Below are 13788 nucleotides of genomic sequence, written 5' to 3' on the forward strand. Positions count from 1 at the left end.
GACTTCAATTCCTCTGTAAAGCTAGATGAATTAGTTTAGTAAATGACGTCTAAAAAATATGTTGCGGAATTGTGAAAAAAAAATAGTAAAAATTGATTTTTACTATTGCTTTTCACAATTCCGATCAAATGCATTTTTTTCAACATAAATTCATCTAGTTTTACAGAGAAATTGAAGTCGTTTGGTCCATTCATAAAAAAGTTATTCTAATTTGAAGTGTGTGTGCTCAGTTTTACTCCTAACAGTATATTCTCCAATAGCTTACATTAACAAAACCAAAGTAGAATTTAATTTCGGTTTAAAGGAAACTAATAGCGCGCATATATTTATTAGACTTTGCTCGGAATGTTTAACACGAGTCAGACACGATATTATAGGGCAAGGGGTTAAAGAAAAGATGGGTAGCCCCGGACATTTTACCGCTCTTGCTAGAAGATATTCAGTAAAAATTGTGAATGTAATTGTCGAACAAATTATTTGAATATAAATATGAATAATAGTATAGTGTATACAGGGTGTCCATCACCGATTGTGATATTATTTATGATGCCGAAAACTGTTTCAAAGGAAAGCTGAATGACTTGTTCCTCATTTTAGTTTTATGAAACAGTAGAAAAAATCGTTGATATGCAGTCGTTGCAAAAGGGAAAATTCAATCTTCAAGTCTATAATTGATTAATTCAGAAGAAGTTTGTTGACGTTATATCATGTACAAATATCCTAGAAAAAAGTGAATATATTTTTTAACAAAATCATCATATTTCAAATGTTGACCGCACCTCAAGAATTAGAAACTTAGTGTTGAAATACTTTTTGGGTCCACTGTACATGCAGTTGAAACTATACAAGTTTTTTCGGTGGTTTAATGCGAACATGATAATTTAGGCGGTGACACGGGAAACACGAGGTCAGGCAATGGCGAAGGTGGTTACTCGTATGCTAGCCATGAGCTGATACACCGTGAAATCCGACCAGCAACAAATCGTGAATCTGGTGAAGTGTATATTATTCCTGCTATCAGTGGATGCGGCTGTGATTTCCGATGTATTGTCCTCGACCAGTACCTTAGCGAAACAAAATGTTTGTGCCCACCGGGATGGTCATTAAGCGACGACTTGAAATCCTGCGACGGTAAGTGTTTAAATGGTATTATGATTCACTTTCATATTTTCTTTGAGCGAAAATTCTGCTTTTTTCCGTAACGAAATACTGCGGAATCACTGTCAAAATGAAATGCTAAAAATTTTCGACATCAACCGAGTTGCGAGGTTGCGGTTAAATTTTTTGGCTGGTTAAGCGAATAACTTCTCGAAAATGTATTTTACTTGCCAAAATGCAGCATTAAAGAGAATTTTTCGGTCTTTTAAACGAAAATAGGCATCGCACATACCCTTTTTTTTTACTATACAGGGTTGTCGACTGCAGGTGGGAGAAAATTTACAGGTCGTTCTCCACGACAATGTAAAACAAAAATTAAGAATAAGCAAATTGCAATTTCGGCTTCGTCTTTTAGTTATCAACAATTCAAAATCCAGCTAAAATGTGGCAACCCGACCAATAGAGGTGCCTTTATGACGTACGTAACGTACACCTCTGTTGGTCGGGTCGCAGCATTTTAGGCGGATTTTTAATTGTTAACCCGGCGTTAGTTAGGTGGGTCTCACAGACCCCAGAGATTTTAGATTGATTGTAACATTGTAACAACGCGTGACATTTGTTAAGTATTTTTGAATAATAGAAATATAATTTTGAATAATAAAAATATAATTTTCTATATAATGAGTATAAATTTTTGAATTTCCAGTGGATGAAGATTTAAAGGGTGCACACCAAACGTTCATAATTCTGTGGATCACTCTAAGCGTCGTCCTAGTGTTGGCTTTCTCCGCGCTCTGCCTAGTTATTTGTAAGAAACTGTTAAACAATATTGTAACGTACATGCTTTTGCACAATACCGAAGCCACCGGATTTGCGTAATTTTATTAAATGGGAACCATTGATAAATAAAAAGAATCAACCAAATTGTTGCACAGCTATAACTTGATTACAAGTAGTATTAGATTATTTGAAATTTTCTATAAAACACCAATTGAAGTGTGTATTAATTACTTTCATCGATAGATAATCGTTACCAAAGTCGAAAGGCGCATTCACGTCGGCGAGAACGTATATTTGGTAATGGTATAGAGTTACCGTCGTTACGCGCCGTTACCGACCATATGATGACAGAGTTCAATCCGAATTATGAGTTCGCTGGGAATCTCTATAGCTTTAAAGATTTGCCGCAAATACCACGCGAGTACATCCACTTAGTAAAGTAAGTATAGATCTGCCACTAAACTGAAAATTAAATAGTATCATTGTGACTGATCCGTTATTCAATATGTGAGATTATATGCGAAATTAATTTTAAATGATGTCGTTCATTCATAAGAAAAGTGACACAACTCAACATACATATTTGCTACGTTAAATACATACGAGTAAGTGACTTGTGTGTTTCAGACCCCTGGGCCAGGGTGCTTTCGGCGAAGTGTTCCAAGGTATCTACGAATACAGGCGTAACGAAAAGCATCCAGTCGCCGTGAAAACGATACCCTCTTCATCCACGCCCCAAACCGAAGCTGATTTCATGATGGAGGCTCTAATCATGAGCAAATTCAATCATCCGAATATCGTTCATTTCATCGGTGTATCTTTCGACAAGAATCCGAAATACATCGTTTTGGAACTGCTCGCTGGCGGCAACCTGAAGAATTTCCTTCGGGACGAAAGACCACGCGCGGTAAGCACGGTTCTCTATACACTATACGATATATTTACCCTGTATAGTCCAGTTGCCAGGTACTTTTACCTGGAAAGTATTCCGAACTTAATGAAATTTTGGCACGTCATTTGGAGGTACTCTGAGGAGTCGAATCTGAGTTTTTTCGACCTCGAGGACCCTGTGCTAACTTGGGGAGGGGGAAAAAACCACGATTTTTGTTACCTGTTTTTGGTATTTCGCCTATAACTCAAAAACTATGGGTCCTACGTACTTTTTCTTTTCATTTTTAAAAAGAGAATTAAATTTCCTTCAAATTTCACTATTCCGACGTATTTTTTGACCCAATAGGTACCGAGAGACAGGAGTTCAAAATTAGGAAATGTTTCTCAAAATGACATAGACGAAATACCAAAAACAGGTAACAAAAATCGTGGTTTTTTCCCCCTCCCCAAGTTAGTACAGAGTCCTCGAGGTCGAAAAAACTCAGATTCGACTCCCCAGAGTACCCCCAAATGACGTGCCAAAATTTCATTAAGTTCGGAATACTTTCCAGGTAGAAGCTTTTTTTTCGACCTGGCGACTGGACCAGTAAGCAAATTGCTAGGTTTTGCCGGAAGAGGGCAGCACGGTGCTGCTCTGTAAAACGGAATTCGCCACGTTAGTGCGACCGTGCTGCTCTCTTATGGCAAGGCGGAATTCAGGACCCAGCTGCCTTCCACCTGCCCAGCAGCTTCTGCCGGGCAGACGCTGCCAGCAGAATACCATGCAGCTGCGTCGGAATAAGTAACGCTTTATGCTGGCAGGGTGTGTCCGGCAGAATCGAGCAGATTCCGAGCATCCTATGTTTCGAGCAGCTTCGTGCGTTGCGTCGTTCTGTCAGGATACAGTCGAACTTGTTTTTGTGCGGTAGACAGGGACCGCAGAGAAAAAACCGCAAAAAAAAATATTCACGAACATCATAAATAGCTATAACAAATAATTTTTCACAACATATTAAAGAAAATGTTTCTTATGCAGTGGAGAGGGACCGCATGAAAAAAATGTCACTTAGAAAATATGCCAAATCTTTACGAAATAGCGAGAAAGTGCTTTCCAAACAAAATAAATTAAATTACACATGGAAACATTAAAAAAAAATTTAATTTCGCATTTTTCAAAATGTACACAATTCAATACATACATACAGGGTGTCCTGCTGAAATGAGATCAGCAGGATACCAAAGTTGTTTGGTATGACAGGCTACATTACGTAGTATTTATTGTTTTCTTGTGGGTGGAGTGGTAGAGGACATTCCAAGGTCGCCTTGATTTTTTAAAAATGGAATGTCCTATTTTTTATACCATAGATCGATAGAATATCTCAGTAGAAAAGTGTTGACCATCATATGACCTAAACCTAATAGTTAACGAGATATTACCGAAACAATTTTCTTTCTTCTTTGGATAATATCTCGTTAACTACTCATTAGGTTTAGGACATGTGAAGGTCAACATTTTTATACTCAGAATTTGATACTCTATCGACGTATGGTATAAAAAATAGGACATTCCATTAAAAAGAATCAAGGTGACCTTGGAATGTCCTTCATCACTCCACCCACAAGAAAGCAATTAATACTACGTAATGTAGCCCGTCATACCAAACAACTTTTGGAGGAACACTTTTTTGATAACGACAACGACAAAAAAGATCGCATAAGAAAAGACCGCACAGAAACAGGTTTGACTGTAATGCCCGCCATCTGCTCGCCAGGCTGTGCTCGATATCTGCTCGAGGCAGGCCTGGCTGACTGGTTACATTTCAAAGAAATGTAATGGATCATTTCTCTTTTACACTCTGTATATTGTTATTATTAGTTTGAAAAGATTTTCCGATTTTCATTATAATTTCGTTAAAGAAAACGTGTGCCGACTACTTGAACATTTATCAGCCCGAAAAATCTATCCGAAACTTTTTGTAACGAAAAATATAATTTTGGTTTAATATATGTTTAACATCCTTGTAATGTAAAATGGTTTCTATTCGTAGAACCATATAAGGTGATCTTTTAACAAAAGAAAAAAACTTTATCCTAATTGTTGTAAAGCTCGTTGCAAGACCGCCGCTGCAATGAACGTCTTCTACAGTAGGTGCTACTAAACCGACTAATTTCACTTTAAGTTCGTTTATTTTCGTTTAACTATGTACCCTTCTGAATTATAATTTAAACAGGGACAACTGTTAATTTTTGGCGCTCGTCATCAATGGGGTGCATGCGTATATTCCTGTTTTGGCAGGATCGGTCTACGTCGTTGACGATGCTGGATCTAATAACGTGTGGCTACGATGTTGCGAAAGGCTGCAAATACATGGAAGAAGCCCGTTTTATCCACCGTGATATCGCGGCGAGAAATTGTTTACTTACTTGCAAGGAAATTGGTCGAGTTGTGAAAATCGCAGATTTTGGCATGGCCAAGGATATTTACAGAAGCGATTACTATAGAAAAGGGGGCAAGGCTATGTTGCCTATCAAATGGATGCCGCCGGAAAGCTTTCTAGACGGAATATTCACTACGAAAACCGATGTTTGGTAAGTTTTTATTAATCGCTCGATCAAACAGGCTGTTTCAACTAAATGGGACCAAATATCTGATTTATTTACTGTTGTGCACTAATCATTCTTCTCAGACCGAAGTTATATTATTGTATTATACTCTCAACGTCATTTTTTACTAGACTCCATGGTCATCACCATAACACATCAATCAAAAAGTCTACGGTCTAATTAAGAAAAACAAATTTTTTTTAGAAATTCCACTTTATCCATCAACATACTCTCCTTCAAGAGTGATGCATTCATTCCAACGCTCCTCTAACTTTTCAATGCCCTTTATGTAAAACGATTTGTCTTTGCTCTCAAAATAAGCCTCAGTTTCGGCAATCACTTCTTCATTTCAGCCAAATTTCTTTCCCTGGAGCATCTTTTTCATGTCTGCAAAAAGCCAGTAGTCGCCGGGAGCCAAATCTGGAGAGTACGGTGGGTGGGGAAGCAATTCAAAGCGTAATTTGTCCAATTTAACCATTGTTTTCATCGCGCTCTGAATCGTCGACGCGTTGTTGTTTCTGGTCTGGTGTGAGCAATCGCGCCACCCACTTCGAAAGCAACTTGCGCATGCCCAAATTTTCATGTAAAATTGTAAAGACACTGCCTTCTGATATCTTCAAGGTGTCAGCTATCTCACGCAACTTCATTTTACGGTCTTTTAAAACTATTTTCTGGACATTTTTTATGTTTTCCGGAACAACTGCCGATTTTGGGCGACCAGAGCGTTCAGCATCATCGGTGCTTGTACGACCGCGTTTAAATTCAGCATACCAGTCAATAATAGTTGATTTCCCTGGTGCAGAGTCCCCATAATGCTTATCAAGCCACTGTTTGGCTTCAACAGTATTTTTCCCCATCAAAAAACAGTGTTTAATCAACACACGAAATTCCTTTCTACCCATTGTCTTGAAAATTACAAAACTGGGGTCACTAAAACGACTGTAACCTCTAAAGATTAACATTTTTTAAAGAACCTAACTATACACCTGTACAGAGTTTTATTTATGGGGTGAATTAATTTAATTTCAATGTAATTGACCAATAAGAACTGGATGAATTTTTTCTCACAGGGCATTCGGTGTTTTATTGTGGGAAATCATGTCTTTCGGATACATACCCTATACAGGATGCACTAACAGAGAAACTATGACGATGGTAACATCGGGTGTTCGTTTGGAAAAACCAGCGGGATGTCCAGATCCTATTTATGGAATAATGACACGATGTTGGCATCCACGGCCAGAGGATAGGCCTAGTTTTGCGACTATTGTTGAAAGAATTGGTTATTGTTTACAGGTAAATAATGATATTCCGATTCTGAAGGTAATCTCGAATGGTTAATCTCAGAGAAAGCATATTTCAACAGGACCCTGACGTAACAAATCATCCAATGCCTAACTTTGATATATTACCAATCTGTCACAATGAAATAACAATGATGAGGCCGGACCCGGAAGCGGAATGTATCAACGTACTATCTGAAGTGAGTACAGAATCTATCATTTTCCAAAAATTACTAAGGATGGGATCAGAATTTATTATTTTCCAAAAATTACTAAGGATGGGATTAAATACCATTTGCAGTTGCACGATATCATTTACTATCAATCTTTGCCAACGTGCAACTTAAATAAGTAGGCTCTGTCCAACTTCTTTTTAAAGTAACCGATCAAAATTAGCTGATCAAGAATTGCTTAAATTATGAAACGAAGATGAAACACGCGAACCATTACGACATACATTATTCTCAATATCTCAGGATGACTTGTTTTACTACAATGTACAATTATTTATTATACTTGTATGTATATACTTATATACTACTTATTTGTATATACCAGGGGTGGCAACCTTTTACATACCAATTTTACTTTACTTCACTATCAATAGACAAAAACGATAGTGTTCATAATTTTATGTGTAACAAAATTATTGAGACAAAGTTTCAATGTAAACGAGAATTTTTATACTTGATAAAGGGTAGTTTCCAGTGTCATTTTTCGAACACAATATCAGGGATTTTTATACCATTGAAATACAGGGTCTGTCCGGAAAGTAAAGTTAAAATCTATTGAACATATGAGTACAAACCTTTAAATTTCTTCAAAGTAGGATCCTTGGGCGTCGACACATTTTTTCCAGCGCGATTTACATGCTTCGTATGCTCCCTGGAAGGCGTTATCTGGAGCCTCTCGTAGTACCCTCGTCGCAGTCTCGTTGAGCACTTCCAACTAAAACTTTTCCGTAGATCACAGGGAAAATAGTAAACGGTACTTGGATCACAACACTTCCTCAACCCCTGTACAGTCCTGACTTGTCTCCCGCCGAGTTCTTCTTGTTTCCAAAAATTAAAAATGTGCTAAAAGGATGCCATTTTGAAAGCGTGGAACGAGTCAAAGAGGCTGTGACGAGGGTACTACAAGAGGTTCCAAAAAACGCCTTCCAGGGAGCATACGAAGCGTGGAAATCGCGCTGGAACAAATGTGTCGACGCCCAAGTATCCTACTTTGAAGAAATTTAAATACTTGTGTGTTTATGTTTAATAGATTTTTTTTTTTAAATGTGGTTGCATTACTTTCCGGACAGACTCTGTATTGTATACAGGGTGTCCCAAACATGTTGTATTTCCTTTTAACTGGTGATCCCTCAGGTTATTTGAAGTAAGCATGCATACTTGATTCCATCCTTAGAGGTGATCGATTCCTGATCATTTGACTGTAAATTAGATGATAGAAATATAAACATTCGCAAGCTACTTGTCAATGCAATATTGACATTGTTTCGTGTCTCTTTCGTCATGACTATTGCAGTAGTTACTTGATAGAACAACTTCTGTAATTTTCATAGCTGGATGCATGTGGCTACATGCAACCTAAAATCTTTGATCCACGATCAGTGAGTCAACGTTTGCCTCAAGCTGCTGCTAGTAACGTTTCGTCGGATTTTAGAAATGAAAATTCGAGTAAAAGAATGTTTCTACAACCGACTGATCGTCCGAATATCTCTGAACATACTTATGGCGGTAATACGAGTCGCGATGGTTTCGGTGATGAGAATAACGATACAGAGGTACATTTCACTAATAAACAAGCGATTAAGCTTCTGCAAAATTTTGTTCGTTATACTTTCGCTTACGTTGCACACATTACGAAATTCTAAAAAATCGCAACTGTAATAAAAACAATCATCCTTTTGACTGATTTACGTTATATTTTGAGCTTCCGGGAAATTTTAGTGTGTGAACACATTTTACTGAATTCAGTGTTTCAGTTTCTTATTTCAGCACCCGGTACATGGAATGTTTTCTCGGTTCAATTTTGCCCGCATATTCTGTCACTGCTGTGTAACTTCCTTCTGAGTTTTCATTCAGTATTGTCGATACGAAATCGACAAAGTATTATAATCTTTTTTATATAACGGTAATTATTTACGTAAGTGAATCCTCGCCGATTTTAATAAGCTTGCATTATGCTGTCAGGTTTACTATTCGAAACAACTTTTGTCTACACATGTCATTATCACTTGGCTTCCAATTTTAGCGCGTATGGATAAAAGATGTTTAACCCTTAGCACTCGATTGGTGACTCTGAGGCGCCACTAACATTTAGGTATTGTACGAGGTATTATACCAACTTTTAAAAATCATAGGGAATGGATGTATAGGTCGGAAGAAATGTTTCATTTTCAAGTTAAACTTGCTCCGAGTGCAAAGGGTTAAAATAGTAAAATTGACAACGTACTTCAAGCTGATCAAAATCGGTGCGGATTTGCTGATGTAAATAATTATTATATGGTTTCTTAGCACTCTTTATCTGCCGGAAGCCTATTGACAGGCTTTTCAAAAGTTGCTGTACCAAAAGGAAGCTTAGGAATCCTCTTTTACACAATAATGCCAAACAGAATCATTAGATTACGTTGTTAAAGCTAAGTTTTGTTCGTTCACAATTGAGATAGTTGTTACACTTTCATGAATTATGGAATAATCGCCGGTAGATAGTGTGTTAACAGATCATCAATCCATTCTTTACTTTCGCTCATAGAACACACCGACAAAGTTTTGTCGGAGGATCCTATTGCCTCGTACAGACATTTCCCGAACATTTCGACGAACATTGCGCCGAACGGCGAACGGAACGGATTTGTGCTATTCCCAGAATTTCTTGCGAACAACTATGGAAGCTGCAGCGGCGTATATGTATTTATATTCACTGTGCGTTATCCGCGAAGGATAGCCGAAGAGAATCAAGAAGATGGTGGCGAACACATTTATATACACAAAGAAATACAGAAAATGTTGGCAGTTTCGTGAATGAATTATAGTTTCAAAGTGTTAGTGGACATTATAAAAATTTCACAAGGATGACGCCTTCTGATTTTGAGTATTTATTAATCAGTAATAAGCGAACGATGTTTCAGAGAATGGTTAAGAGCGGAAAATATGCTATAAAATCTCTTAAGTCTCGATGAGATATGCAGCTTCATGAATTTTGAAATTAAAAAAGAATGCTGATACATTGTTCCTTAGACATTCAACTATCTCGAACAAGAAAATTTGTAAAGCTTGCGCAAAAAATTTTTGAAATCGACTTTTGGCCAGCTTTTTCGTGCAAATACCCCACTGTGCGTCGTTTGAACTACACGTCTGAAATAAGACGTATGGATATAAATATATGCCGTTGCAGCTTCCATAGTTGTTCGCAAGAAATTCTAGCAATAGCAGAAATCCGTTCCGTTCGCTGTTCGGCGCGCTGTCCGGCCCGCCATTTTCTGTCACGGCGCAATGTTCGTCGAAATGTTCAGGTCTGTGCGAGGGCATAAAACGTCGTGTGTTTAGAACGGCTGATTATATTTGTAGAGCAAAGATACAGCTGACAGCTCGAATCGAGAGGAGAAAAGTGGACATCGAACTTCAAAGGACATCGAAAATAGCGGTAAGTTAGACAGTGGTGACAACGGTAACAACCGTCCATTGGAAACGGGAAGTCGCCGAAGCAGTACGATCGACATCGCTGATGTTGACAAAAGGAACGGCAACGAAAGCGTAACGACCACAGACACTAACTCCGACTCCTTGATCGTTGCTTCTTCGGACACGCCACCGGACACGACACCGGACACGACGAATTCATCACCGAATACACGTACCTGCTCTCCTAGCCACGTTGGCCTAACTGCAACCACCACCACCAATGTGAACGGAATGTTCAAGAAAAATTCCTTGAAAGCTGCACTAAGCTTAGACCCCAGCGCATTATGCCGTGGCAAGATACCATACGAAGAAATAGCATTCTCGTCGCAGGCGCAACGATCCAGCACACCTGGAAATATGGGGATTAAAAAGGTAATTTATAACGATACTCTTTCCATTTTATTCCTGTCTGGTGTATCTGTGTCATTCGACGGTTTAGATAACACTGTACCAAACAAAATTTCTTCAGCAATATCTGTTGGGTGATTTTTATAGTTTTTATATCGTCATTCTAAAACCAGATCCGAAAGCAGAATTGCTCTATCACGCAACGTTTCCGAAAGAATTTGTTTTTTGTAAAAATGCGCCTCTACGATGTACGCAACGTCGAACTATGGGCCAAACCGACGTAATCTGTGTCAAAATCAAAGAACTTTCGATAGAAATGAGATAGAGCGATGACATTTTTTTTAATGAAAGCTGAAACTTTGCAGAATATGGGATAATTGTGGAGATTTGTGGTACGAACGTTTTTTAACCTTCAAAGAATTCGTTAAACCTGCACAATTTCAAGAAAATTGTGGTTTTTCCAATACCACGCGCGGAAAATATCTTTTTTAACATGCGACACATCATTTCCCGTAGATTTTTTCACGCTGATTTTAAGTAAACGTTCAATTACTTCATTATGATTATTTCTAATGTGTTTTATATATGAGAATACAAATATTCCTTCAAACTAGTGGGTTGCCAAATCATTTCAACGAAAAAATGATTTCATAAGTTGTGTTCACAAAAATCGATTTCTTGCAAAATTCTGAGGCCGTAGACAAATTTTGAAACCACCTAATAGATAATGCAAAACCAGAATACTCCGTTAATGTTCGAATAAGATTATGTGTACACCTGCACTCTCGATTTCATTGAAACGATCAAACACGCACAGGATTAACATAACCCACGCTCTCGCGACACTCGATGTCCTATTTATCTTGAACGAGTCTAGCGACGCTTACCCCTGAATTCGTTTCATCGCAGTTCTATGTATGATGGAACTATCGTCTCTCTGTTCTTCACACGAAGGATCCTATGGTTCGTCAGCTACCAAGAGAAGAGGAATGCTCCTGCTGAGATTTGTACAAAGGGGAGTGACGAGACTCCCCGGCAGGTGGTCGAATTGCGTCGCGTGCAACCGCTACCAAATCGCTGCAACGATCCGCTACGATAACAACAGTATCAATAGCAACACGTTTCGCGGAATCCTCGTCGCACATGTGGATACGAGACGAAGAGTATTCGCGTCGAACGCATTCCCAAGAAACGCTTTTATAAATGGACACCGTGTCAAACCACAATATAAATTACAACGATTTGTTTGTACTTTCACCTTTATTTATTCGTATACTTATTATACATATATATACATACATATATATATATATTTTATATAATATACATGTACACAGGGTGTCCCATTCCAAACTTCCCACAGCGAACATCACGAAGCGTATCGAGCAGACTAAGAAATGTTTTTAACGAATGTTACGAGATTATCGAGCGAGTCGGATCACATTACGCTCATATTTCTTTTTGATGATATTATGCTCATATTTGACTTGGAAGAAGCCCTGCTTTTTCGACTCGGTCTCATCTTGTCCAATGGGAACCTGTATTTTCGATTTCGATATTTTTGTAGCCGATGTCGGAACACGTTTTCGAAACACTTCACTCTGTTTGTGTCTCTTATTGGTTTGTGTCCATAACGAGAGGGAAGACTTTAATTGCGTTTATTAAATGGACGGATGCGCGTTTGTTACGCGAACAATAACTATAGATCGTTTTGTCGCTGGCGGATGTTAGGCGCCGACGAGTTTCGGTGTCGCGTCCACCCGCCGACATAAGGAATTGCAATAACCGTCCGTTATTAAATTCAACTAAATCTTTTTTCTCGTGCGTGAGCTCACACGAACACCAGCACACACACACGAACAGAAAAACACGCGCGTACGCACACGCACACACACACACGAACATACGTAAAATAATACGTACTCTATGTATATTGTATATTGCAGGATACCGCGGTGTCGTCTGATATAAAGAACAAAAAAAAAATGACAGATCGAAACGAATATAGAATGTTAAGACGCGAAAATATAGCACAAAGTTCGTAACTCCGAACTTCGAATACATTCCATCGCAATCTCACATGCATACATAAATTATCAAGGAAAAACTATACGTAGATTATATATAGCTGTTATGAGTTTAGCGATGTTCCTCCTGCAGATGGTGAAATAAAGACACGTCGTTCTTGTCGTTTGTGATATGTGCAGGTCAAATCGTCGGGGTCGCGAGCCGTATTGTATGAAGTATTTTTTTTTATTGTTCCAAGCGATGTTACTCGATGCATGATATATTTACGACGAAAATCCAGCAAGAGAGAGAGAGAGAGAGAGAGAGAAATGGCGAATGCGTGTATGTGTGTGTAAAAGAGAGAGAGAGAGAGAGACAATACGCTATACACAAGACTTAATTTACACCAAAGATGAAAAGAAACGAAAAATACACGTCTGCGGAGTTCTTTCTACACAAGCCTGTAAACCTTTATATTATATGTATATATACATATGTGTATGTATATATCTATCAGAGAGAAGTTCTAGGCAAAGGCTTGATCCGAATCGCCTTCATCCTCGATTCATTTATGATTATTATTACCGGACAACGATCATTAAGTAACCTCGGCGACGTATGTAAACTAAGAAATGTTAATAAGGATGAAGATCGATCTCGGCTCGCGTGGCGAATTCATGTCATTGTTCTCACCGCGAACAAAAAAAAAGAAATGAAACTGACTACCTGAATGTTGATGCATGAAAGACTAGATTTAAATAGAGTATTCTCGCCTACCTCGTTGACTCGTTAGTAGACATGAAAGAACGATGAATGGTGGAACAGTCTGTGTTTAACATCGATCTCGTTGTATACGATTGCCATCGGAAGAATTCTAGGAAAACAATGGGCAGACGGAACACGCTTTCAAAGACAAAAAAAAAAGAGCATTGGCCCTTTTTTATTTTTCTTACAACAACGACGTACTTTACGTGCGCGCAGCGTATGAAAGTCAACCACCATATATCTGTACGTGAAACGTAATAAAGACATGTTTGTGGAAAAATACATCGTCCATTATCGTCCTCGGCGATATCCTCACAACAACAACCATAAAACGTTCCGCAATTTAC

The 13788-nt window shown here is 38.4% G+C and overlaps 1 protein-coding gene across 7 annotated transcripts in view; it reads left to right on the plus strand.

Moving 5' to 3' along the window:
* Alk (Anaplastic lymphoma kinase) overlaps positions 1-13723 on the plus strand; it is a 37179-nt gene extending 23456 nt beyond the window's left edge. For 5 of the 7 annotated variants that reach the window (XM_076444749.1, XM_076444748.1, XM_076444746.1 and 2 more), the window contains 10 exons: positions 886-1131; positions 1805-1906; positions 2122-2317; positions 2506-2785; positions 5045-5337; positions 6423-6648; positions 6719-6835; positions 8200-8421; positions 10208-10693; positions 11624-13723. In XM_076444749.1, coding sequence (XP_076300864.1) covers positions 886-1131; positions 1805-1906; positions 2122-2317; positions 2506-2785; positions 5045-5337; positions 6423-6648; positions 6719-6835; positions 8200-8421; positions 10208-10693; positions 11624-11671 — 2216 coding nt within the window. In that variant the 3' untranslated portion in view covers positions 11672-13723. Of the gene's footprint in view, positions 1-885; positions 1132-1804; positions 1907-2121; positions 2318-2505; positions 2786-5044; positions 5338-6422; positions 6649-6718; positions 6836-8199; positions 8422-10207; positions 10694-11578 lie in introns of all 7 variants that reach the window. The other 2 variants (XM_076444751.1, XM_076444752.1) reach the window with 2 other exon arrangements.
* The last annotated feature ends 65 nt before the right edge of the window (positions 13724-13788 follow it).

This window comes from Lasioglossum baleicum, unplaced genomic scaffold, assembly GCF_051020765.1.
Source record: "Lasioglossum baleicum unplaced genomic scaffold, iyLasBale1 scaffold0021, whole genome shotgun sequence".
NCBI classification, from domain to species: domain Eukaryota; kingdom Metazoa; phylum Arthropoda; class Insecta; order Hymenoptera; family Halictidae; genus Lasioglossum; species Lasioglossum baleicum.